Source organism: Silurus aristotelis (genome assembly GCF_946808225.1).
Source record: "Silurus aristotelis genome assembly, chromosome: 22".
Lineage (NCBI taxonomy): Eukaryota > Metazoa > Chordata > Actinopteri > Siluriformes > Siluridae > Silurus > Silurus aristotelis.
Window position 1 is genome coordinate 18,931,041 of NC_139595.1, and position 11,140 is coordinate 18,942,180.

Consider the following 11,140-nt stretch of genomic DNA (forward strand, 5'->3'; position numbering starts at 1 on the left):
GTGAATCGAGCTGTCAATCAGCGCCGCATGCAGCACGCTTGTCGGTCGTGGCAGCGCTACAGTCTGGCACGTACAATACCGAGATATGAGTCTGCCTTTTTTTCGTACAAAGGTCTAGGATTCCGGAACACACACACACACACACACACACACACGTGGTTTCGGTTCACCAGCTGAGTTTCTTTCCATAAAACTATCGTCGTGTTTAAATCTTACTTTTATACCCGGAAGAAGTTTTCCTCGCTCACCTGTTACACACAGGTAAGAGAATACAATCCAATACACACACACACACACACACACTGCAGCAAGATCGCATAGGCACCAGGGAAATGTCTGTAAACGTTTACACTGGATTTTACACCTTTTACACCTTTTACACCTGGGCTGTTATAAGTTCTGTAGAAGTGCACGCGCCCAGTCCTCACCTGGTGAAGCGTCTCACTGGACTGCATCTTCATACAGAGTTCATCCTCCATCTCAATCAGAATTGTAATGTTCCTACACATGCATTCTTCTTCTTTTTAACAAATGCATCCAGACAGGTAATGCAACACCAAAAAAACATCACCAAAAGCTCATGATTGTTTGTGGGTCTGAACACTCGAGGATTTGTTTTTAATGACCTGGAAGTACATGGTTGCATCACAAAGTTTCGAGACTCGACCTGTTTAGAAAGAATTGACTTTATTTATATACATACTTATCACCTTCAAAATAGTCCGCTTACACAGCAATACAGCGCTCTCAGTGTTCCTGACTCTTCTGGAAAGTGTCCTGGAAGTCTTCTTTTCGAAGTGTGTCAAGCATCTTCTGGATCTCCGCAGGGTGACAGAGGGCACATGTGGTCAGAATTGCACCAGATGTACAAAGGCCAATTTTTTTAGGCACACTGACTTATGAAGGTCAGTGCTTCCTGTGACTGTGAGTGCAGCCTGTGTTGCCATCTGTTGGCGTGTTTCAAAACTAGTCTCAACTTTTTAATACCAACTTGAATTACGCATCGTGAAGGATTCGGTTCCTGATCACCAGTGGGAGTAAAATTGTTGATAATTAATTTAATATGACATCATTAATGTCATTTAATATGAATATAATTTGAATAATTATATGAATTATTTATATATATATATATATATATATATATATATATATATATATATATATATATATATGTATAATTATTAATTGAAGGTACATTTAAAACAAGAACATATATATAATATGAAAATATGAAAAACCTGTTGTTCTTGTCTGTGTTTACGTGCCCTGTAACACACCTGTCAGCTCATGAACACACCCTATTAATTCTGAACCATGCTGTTTAACAGTGTTACTACATGACATGAAACATATTCACCTGTATTGAACAGCAAACTGACCTGCGGACATGGTGAGGGGGTGCCATTAGTTCTGATATCCTGTGCAGCTGAACAAATAAATGGAGTTAATCAGTGTCTAAATACCGATTAGAGCTCGAGATGCGAGTCACCATGATCTACTGCAGCCCAGGAGTGTGTAACGCAGCCTGCTGGTGTATCATGTGTCATTTGGTGCATTTTTAATCGCTGGATGAGGACCATAAGCAAACATTTACCCCAGCGTGCCTCTAAATGTAAATTAGATCCTCATGGACGAACACAAGCAAGAATTTTGGGAAGCATATTGGAGCAATAGTAAGCAATTATTAGCTAAAGATTGTGGATTCATATCCCACCCGTGTCGTTTTTCTTAAACGTGTCCTGGAAGTCGTCTTTATGAAGCGTGTCATGCACCTCCTGTGATTCGAGTTGGATCTCTGCAACGTTGTCAAAACGGTGACCTTCGAGCTGGATCTTCATCTTCAGGAAGAGAGCGAAGTCTGGTGAGTAGGTTGGGTGCAGAAATAAGATCATGTTGTTTCTGGGAAGAAACTCACGTGTTATGAGAGCTGGTTGACAGGGGGGGCACGTGGCCAGAAAAGCAAACGTGGTAAAGCACGTGGTCAGAACAGCACCAGTTGCACAGCTCCTGACGTACACAGGATGATATGTTTTGGTAAACTGTCTTATTTAGTTCGGTGCTCCCTGTGACTGTGCAAGCAGCCCTGTGCTGCCATCTGTTGGCATGGTACAAAACTGGTCTTGAATGTTTTGATACCACCTCGTTACCATTTCTCTCTCTGTATCTGTTTGCTCATGTCATGTTCCTGTCCTGTTCCTCTGCAGGAGTTCATTATGGTGCAGTGGATCAGCTTTACGTTTGTCCTGATGGCCATCATGTCCCAAACGGCGGAGGGGAAAAGAGACAAAGTGCTTTACTGCTCAGGTGAGTTCAGATCTGTTCCGTTTGTGTCGATTCCGTAGCGAGGATGTACGATATTAGAATAGAATCATTTGCGTTGCAAACTCATTTCAGGACTGTGATTGGTCAGAAGGTGTTGATTTGTTCTCTAGAATTTTTTAGAAGGCGCTCGCTCTGATACGCCATTGTTTCCATAGCAACAGCTCATTCAAAAATATAAATTGTTGTTGTGGTGTCAGAACTAAAACAGTTCGGTCAGGACACATTGTTGTAGAAGAATGACGAGGTGACTCCATGGTTAACTTCATGGCTGATTGTGATGTGGAGGAACAGTGAGATGATGATGATGGTCAGAGGAAACTCTTCAGCACTAAGGATCCTATTAGTTTTTTAAGAGGCATCCAGGCCTGGCCGTTCCCATGGGGGCGATTGAGCATGACTGAGCACGACTAAACTCCGGCCTGAAATCATGACACAACCACCAACACCATCTTCACCATGTTCATGACATTCCTGATCTTCTCCTGCTTCATCTTCATGTGAATACGTTTCCTAACGAGGAGCTCAACAAGCTGAACGTGTGTGTTTTTGGCTTCAGTGTTAATGTGGTCAGCGTACTAATGGTGTGTTTGGATGACCTTTTGACCTTGTAACTGACTCCTTCTGACCAAAAAAGTATGGCTGGACTTCTGGAGTATGTGTTCTAGTTTGTGTAATTATTGTTTTTATTGGGGGGGGGGGGGGGGGAAACACACACACACTGATGCAAAAGTTTTGACAATTAAAAAATAATAATAGATGTGAGAGGATTGTTGTGTCTCAGTTTTCTTTCCAGTGAGCTCATTCCCTGCTAGGCTTTAAACTCGCGGTAGCTGCTCAATGAAGAAATTAGCACAAATTCTACATGAAGATAAGATTGTAAGATAGCTAACGTGTAGGGAGTAAAGGAATTAGCCTGCACTGACGGCGTGTGTCCTCCAGCCTGCATGGCGATTGCTGATGAGCTGAAACACTCAATCAGCCAGACTGACCCCAAGAAGACCATCCACGTGGGAGGCTTCAGGCTGAATCCTGACGGAAGTCTGACTGATAAAAAGGTAAATGCTGAAATGTTATATACAGTACACACACACACACACACACACACACACACACACACCTAGCATGCTATCTTACTGTATGCTATTACAAAACAAAACAAAAAAACACACAAAAAAGGCAACAAACCAAAAATGAGGCATCTTTTGCGTCGACCGATACGATTTTACCATCGTGATAAAGTTGCGATAAACTTAACGGCGATATCGCTGAATTATTATTATTAATAATATTATTATTATTATTATTATTATTATTATTATAGGGAGTATTAGTATTAGATTATCAAATCTGAATAAATGTCGTTGCTTTGAATCTTTCAAATATTCTACAGTTAAAATTTGTACGGAATTTGATTTGATCTAATTTGCTTTCTGTTCAGAAATACGTTTGTTTATTTGTTTATAATTTGCCTCTTTTTCAAAAAAATTTTTTTTAAGTGTTTATTGTTTATTATTATAAAAATTTTTAGTTATTATATTTTATTATAATTTTTAATTTTACATTTTTTATTATTTGAGTTATCAATTATTGAAGTGTTACACATTGTGTTTTGTAGAAGAGTCTTTCACACAGCTTTTTACAAACAAAAAAAAGAGAAAGAAAAACTCACACGGCTAAAATAAATAAATGATAGATTTTTTTATATAAAAGGTGTTATATAAAAAATGTTTGAAATTCTGGGATAATTTTGCAGCTCATTAATAATAATAATAATAATAATAATAATAATAAATAATCTGAAATAAAATAATGATAATTTATTGTCGCAACTTTAATAATAGTCATTTATTAATAGTATGTAGCAAGTAAAAGTAAAAATAATAATGTATTTTAATTAAATGAGAAAATAATAATTATGCACAGTTTTGGCAAACCATCAATAATTAAATAATGTAAGAGGAATAAATAATTTTTGCAAGTTGTTCAATAATAATCTTATTTAAATAATAAATAAAATAAAAGCAATACATTAAATTTGCAGGTCATTTGTACTTATAATATTTGAAATCACATCTTATAAATAACAATGCTTTATTTGTTTATATATTTTTTTTTATTTTTTATTTTTTATTTATTTATTTTTTCCAAAAAGCTTTTCCACTCCTCTACACTCAATCCTCACATTCCCAAAACATTCCCCCCTGCAGGTTCGTAATTCTTGCTGACTTTAAAAAAAAAAAAAAAAAAAGGGGCAGTTTTAACTGTTTCCTCTTTAGCCATGGTGTCAGTATTTAAAGGTCAGACCCAATGAACTCGGAGCCGTGACCCTGGCTGTCCGGGGAGCGTCATTAGGAGGCAGAGTCGCCTATTGATTCAGGGTTAATCTCCTTTTGATCGTAGCCATGGATGAATAACAAGTGTTTACTCAGGCCTGCCTTTTCCTCTCTCTCTCTCTCTCTCTCTCTCTCTCTCTCTCTCTCTCTCTCTCTCTCTCTCTCTCTCTCTCTCTCTCTCTCTCTCTCTCTCTCTCTCTCTCCAGAAAAGAATCATTTTATATATATTTAATTTTTCATCATGTGCCACTCTGAAGCAAAACATGGCCTCATCATATAATGATTTATTTATAGCTGTAAATAAATATTTACACAAACAGCTGTAAGAATTACAATTTTGACATCGTATACGCAGCTAATTTTCCGCATCTGAATCTTTACACATTCGATATAGAAAAATGTGAATGTCAAACCTCCACTTTTCCACAAGCTAACAGGAAACTCATTTTATAAATGTAATCTTTTTTTAAACATATAAAAAGCAAATAGAAATAAATACAAATAAAATGAACTCATTAATCAAGTGTATGATGCGAGTTCATGTTCCTGTCAGCATCGTCTTCGGATTCGCTTAGCAAAGCTAGCTAACTGTACTAGCTACATACGCTAACAGAGACGACGTCCGGTCGTTTCTCGCAAGGTTTATTTTTTTCTTCATGACATAAACACTCTGAGACTGAAGACACGATAAAATTAAATAAATAAATACAATAAAAAATATTATTTGTCATATACATGAAATCAGACCACAATGTGAGTCATGAACGGGGAACTAAAGAAAAGTCGGACCGTAGGTGATGTCGGGTTCAGTAGTCGGATGTTTATCGAATCGAATATATAACGAATCGTTTATATAAATCGTTTTATTCTCGTTCGCAGAAGTGTGTGAGATCGTGGCTCTGTGACGAACGAGTGTGTATGAAGTCTGATCCATGACTAAGTCTGATCTATATTTTTATACATATGTTAATTTAGTGTCTGATCAAAGTCAGGTCTGATCTGCTGATTGCTGAAATTGTTTACATTTTGGTTCGATTTTCTCAAAACACTTGATGTTGGTTGCTCCTCCATTGAGACGAAACCGGTGAAGGATGGCATCCTGGAGAAGCCTTTCACACACACACACACACACACACACACACACACACACACACACACACACACACACACACACACACACACCCTCCTTTATCCCTGCAGAAATTCTTTATTGACAGGCCCTATTCAAACCCCTCGGACTGTTACGGCAGCGAATTTAATTCCCCACCATGTTCACGATGACGAGCTCCAGCCAGCGTCGCCTGATGCTCCGACCGCGGACGTTCTGACCGCTTTAATAAGCATAAATTGTGCCTTTTTTTTTTTTTTTTTATCATCTTCCTGTTCCTGTGGCGCGACTGGAGCCAGACGTTCCTTAATTCATGCTCCAGCTCGATTGTGTCCTGTCTTATCTCTCTCTCTTTCTCTCTCTCTCTCTCTCTCTCTCTTTCTCTCTCTCTCACTCTTTCTCTTTCTCTCTCTCTCACTCTTTCTCTTTCTCTCTCTCTCTGTGTGTGCGCGTCCATCCGACTGTTTTTTTTTTTTTTTAATTAAAATCGGGAGGGCTGAGCGCACGGGTCGCTGTCCTTCTTCCCCGGGACCTTTTGTCTTATTTTGTGACCAGATGGCGGTGAGCCACGGAAGCTTCTTTGTGTCGCGGATCCTCGGAGGAGAAGAAGAGGAGGTTGATGGAGGGAGATGAGGGAGAGGGGGGTAAAATGTGGATGGAAGGACGGGGTGTGTTGAAGGCCAAAAAAAAGCACCTCTGTAATGTAAAGGGACCGGAAGGGTCCATACTGTGTGTGAAAAGGGGGCAGCCGGGGTCATATCTGCATGCTGGAAGAAGAAAAAAAAAAAAAAACGCAGCTCATCCGCAACCTGCCCCCCCCCCCCCCTCTAGAAATACCCCCCCCCTTCTGTTCCCCCCCTTTTTTTTTCTTCTGCTACTAATACCCCCCTACTTTACTCTCCATGCCTCCTCACCCCTGCTCCCCTTTTTCAGCGGGATGACAGGGAGAAACTTCCTACTTTGATCAGCCGAGGGTGGAGGAGAGAGAGCGCTGTTTACCCTGCACTTGGCTGCTGTTGACAACCGCCCCTCCCCGCCGCTTACCCCCCGGGCAGCGCTCCATTCTCCTCTCCTGCCCCCTTCCCCTGCGCCCTTCCGGAGGGAGGCCCCGGGGGCGGGAGCAGCGCTGCACCTTGACCTGTCTAGACGCCACTGCCTCATTTTTTTTGTTGTTTTGTTTTGTTCTCCTAACTTTTTAGGGACGCAGGTTAAAAGTCAGCTCGGTCGCACCGTGGACGCGTCGCTCCGATCCGTTCAATAAGAGCGGAAGGAAAAGGTCATCAACGTGACCCTCGTGCCCTTCCATTATCACTGTCTTTTTTTTTTTTTTTTTTTCTTCAGATTTGTAGTTTAAAAAAAAAAGTTTTTTGGTGTGTAGGTTCCTCTGGCTCGCTCGGAGACTCACCTGTCCGAGCTGCTGGACAGAGTTTGTAATAACATGAGCGATTACGCGCTGTACGAGGATCCGGACACCAAACAACGCAGCTACAGGAGATTCGCACCGAGGAGCAGCGATGGCGGGAACTTCCCCGACTTCAAAAACTTTCAATTCTCCGGACCCGAAGGTTCAGACGCCCTGAAGTTTGCTGTAAGTCTTTATTAACTTTTTTATTTATTTATTTATTTTACTTTTTTTCTTGATTTTTTTTTCTGAAATTTTACAGCATTTTTTTTGTACTTTTTAAATCGTAAAAGAAAAAAAATCCTGCTTTTTAGCCATTTTATTTTCTTCCATTTAAAGTTGCAGCCATTTGGAAAAGATTTTCCTGAATAAATAGATAAATAAATGCATAAATAAGTTTGTGAATCCAAACAGACTGATTTTTCTAATAAAATGTTCTTTTTTGCTTCATTCACGGACGTTTGTTGGATTTTTTTGCATGAAAATATTTTTTTCCTTTTTTTTTCTCTTTCATGTAATTTTTTTATTTAATTATCTCTGTGCGAGAGCTTGTATTTGTTCGTTTTTTTGTTATTCAGTGTAAAAAGTGTCCTACGTGAACATGCTCTCAGCTTCGGCGGTGACGTCGGGGAGGATTTTGATTAAAATTTCAAGTAAAAAAGAAGAAATTTTTGCAAATATTTCTTTAAAAGCCTCGAATGTGAGGGATTTTTCCTCTCTGAGGTGTAATAATCTGTAATCATCTCTGCGCTCTGTTTAATCCTGCGCACGGATTTTTCTTGACGCGTGTAAAAATTGCGATTCCGGAAAGCACGTGTAGTTTTATAGAAAGAAATCGTAAAAATCGTGCAGCCTGCTGTTTCATTCAGAAATCATTTCTAAGACGTGCGTCCTTCCTCCTCACGAGCTTTTCAAGATGGCAGCCGTGCGTACGTTCAAGCGTTAAAGATGGCCGCCTGCTTCCTCCGTGTATGCTGGTTGGGATTTTTGTTGTTTTGCTGTGTAGTGAATCAGACGTGTGTTTCAGTGTGAAAGCATCGTGGAGGAGCTGGAGGACGACATCATCGCTCTGTTCGCACGGGAAGACGAGGATGTGGCCCACAAGTTGTGTAGTGAAGTGTCAGGTATACACACACACACACACACACACTGCCTCCACCTTGAACTTGCAAACTAGATCTGATATTGTTAATAATGCCGTCAGGCTGCACTGTGTTTACTTATATATTGTGACATCACAACTTTTATATTTTATAATATTTTTTCATATTATAACATTAAATATATATTATTATTTTATTGTTTAAGTATTTTATTTCGAATATATTCGATATTTAATTTTTGTTGAACAACACTGTGTGGTGTGTGTGTGTGTGTGTGTGTGTGTGTGTGTGTGTGTGTGTGTGTGTGTGTGTTGATGTATCTATTTATTACAATTATTTTGTAAAGATTTTCCCAAAAACCTGAGCATTTTTTCCCCCAAAAATTCAAGCATTTTGATTTTAATACAAACGAAATAAAAATGTAAAACATTTAATAAAAAATAAAAAAAAAGACAAGCCAAAATTAATTTTATTTTTTTACTTTTTATTAAACACAGTTATTTAAATAATATATATTTTTTAAATCCAATATAAAAAAGTGAAAAACTTTTATTGGAATTTTCTACATTCAGCACCACGTGCGTTCCGGTGCTGTGAATTCTTATCTTTTTTGTTTTGTTTCTTTTTGTGAATGTGATCTTTACATCTTTCATCTTTATTCAGTTCTCTCACAAAAATACATCTTCTACAGTCTCCATCCATCAAATATTAGTTTAGAGTTAATGAGAGTTTCCAATTTCAGCAAGTGACCGAGCGCGATCACGTGTATATACACAGAAACGTGTCAAGTTGCCGTCATGTCCTGTAAGAACTCAGAGTTTCTCCTCATGCTGCAGTTGTTCTGCATAAAGAGTCGTTATTGTGCTCATTAATACTCCCGAGTCTTTATTTCATCTCTACCCGAGTCTCAGTTCTGAATTTATTGTCTTTAATCTTCGTAAACGGTGAATAATCGAGCTGTCCGTGTTTCTGATGAGTTTATAACGAGACTAAACGAAACGCGATATTCCTTGTGGGAATACGGTACGCAGACGTTTATTTCTCATCACGTTTGTTCGTCAAATGAACAAACAAAGTGCAATAAAATCGATAAATTCTTCATTCCACTACTAATGTTTCTATTTGAGCATGTTTTATGCTTTAAAACAAAACGAAATCTGAGCAGTTTCTTCGTAAAAAAAAGCATAAAAATTATTTAACGTTTCACGTTTTTTTATCTGACAGTGTAATCAGAGCCCACCGATCGCCACGGCGACGTTTCTCGTGATTCCGTCTCGTGGAAATGTCCAGCTGAGAAATAAAACTGCATTCTTTTCCGTCCACTTCATTTTTTCCCCCCCAAACTCTGCAGGTTGTAACGGAGACACGTGACCACGAAAACGTCACGTGACCCTCCGTGTAGCATCACTGGATTTCAGGCGACTTTTTATTTTCCGGCGAAATTAATTGTAGTAAAAAGTTTTGTTTCTATTTAAATGAAAGAATTATTGAATTTTTGAATCGTCTGCAACAGAAGATTATTCACAGGTCATGAAGCTCTCAAGACCTTCAAAATGTCTTTGGGCATGTTATATAATATTTTATATATAAATATCGAAATCCACAACCAGCAATTCAATCAACAACATGCAAACATACACACATAGTATTATTATGGGATGTACACTGATCATTTCACTATTATATCCACTTTTACACCCCTAAATCTTTACGATAAAATACGAGTTCAAGACATGATACACTTTCAGCTGCCCCGGAAACGTGTGCGTTTTAGTTCTTCTTAGATTTACAGTGTTTTTAATAAAGTGACGTCCGAACTCTGCCGATGCTCCACAACCATCAAAATATTTCACAAAACACGGAATTAATCCATTTATTTAAACGTGAACACGTCCGAGTTTCAGTGTGTCACTGCGAGAAGCCGAGAGCCAATCAGTGCCCTCGTATAAAATATCAGCGACGTGTATTTCGGTGTAAAAGTGTGTAGAACGTTGTTGGTTTAATTGTAACGTGTAGTGTTTTGTGTGTGAAGAATAATTGTGTGAAATATCAGGGGAAAAGTCGGTTTAGGTTTTTTGTGATACTATTCAGCAGTAAAAACAAAAAAAAAGAAAATTGTTTGTATATAGAAACGTGTGTGTGTGTGTGTGTGTGTGTGTGTGTGTGTGTGTGTGTGTGTGTGTGTGTGTGTGTGTGTGTGTGTGTCATAATTTTTTTTTTTCTTTAAATGAAAGGTGGATATTTGTTGTATTCACTTTCTCATTAGTGTTTTTTTTCAAACACAGGAAGTGATGTCATGATATAAAACATTGTTCCTCACAAAAAAGTTAATTTAACACAAGTTCATTTATTAACATAAACACAGATGAAGGAGAAATTCTTGACTTTAATGTAACGTGACGTCAGTATTTCACGTGTAAACCGCTTAATGCTTTAAACCTGAAATAAAATAGAAAAATAACATTTTTTAATATTTGATCATTATTTCTGGCTGCTGCTCCGATTGTAAAATTTGTTACAATATTTTACAGAACTGCGATTATGAAATACACACACACACACACACACACACACACACGTGGGTTATCGCTCATCTCTCTAGTCTAAAGCCGGCGTGTATGTTTCTGTTCCCACTAACACTTTGTGTTGTGTTTTTATTTCAGCTCACTGTAAAAACACGGCGTTTCAGCGCGCTGATCTTTGATTTTAACACCAATCACCTGGAACTCTCCGAGCCGAGCCGCGACCCGAACAGTACCACGACGACGGACCAGAACAAACCAGGGTGAAGTGTGTGTTTACACGGCGCTGTGATGTTCAGCTGTAATATTAGTATTTTATAAAGAATAATAAAAGTGTTTTAAATAAA

At 38.6% G+C, this 11,140-nt stretch overlaps 1 protein-coding gene across 1 annotated transcript; it reads left to right on the forward strand.

The window, feature by feature from the left end:
* On the forward strand, positions 1-11,140 carry cnpy1 (canopy FGF signaling regulator 1). The gene is made up of 6 exons (XM_083526170.1): positions 1-261; positions 2,208-2,307; positions 3,265-3,380; positions 7,145-7,354; positions 8,196-8,292; positions 10,935-11,140. The coding sequence occupies exons 2-6, from the start codon at positions 2,217-2,219 to the stop codon at positions 10,973-10,975; spliced, it is 555 nt and encodes a 184-aa protein (XP_083382296.1). The 5' UTR covers positions 1-261; positions 2,208-2,216; the 3' UTR covers positions 10,976-11,140.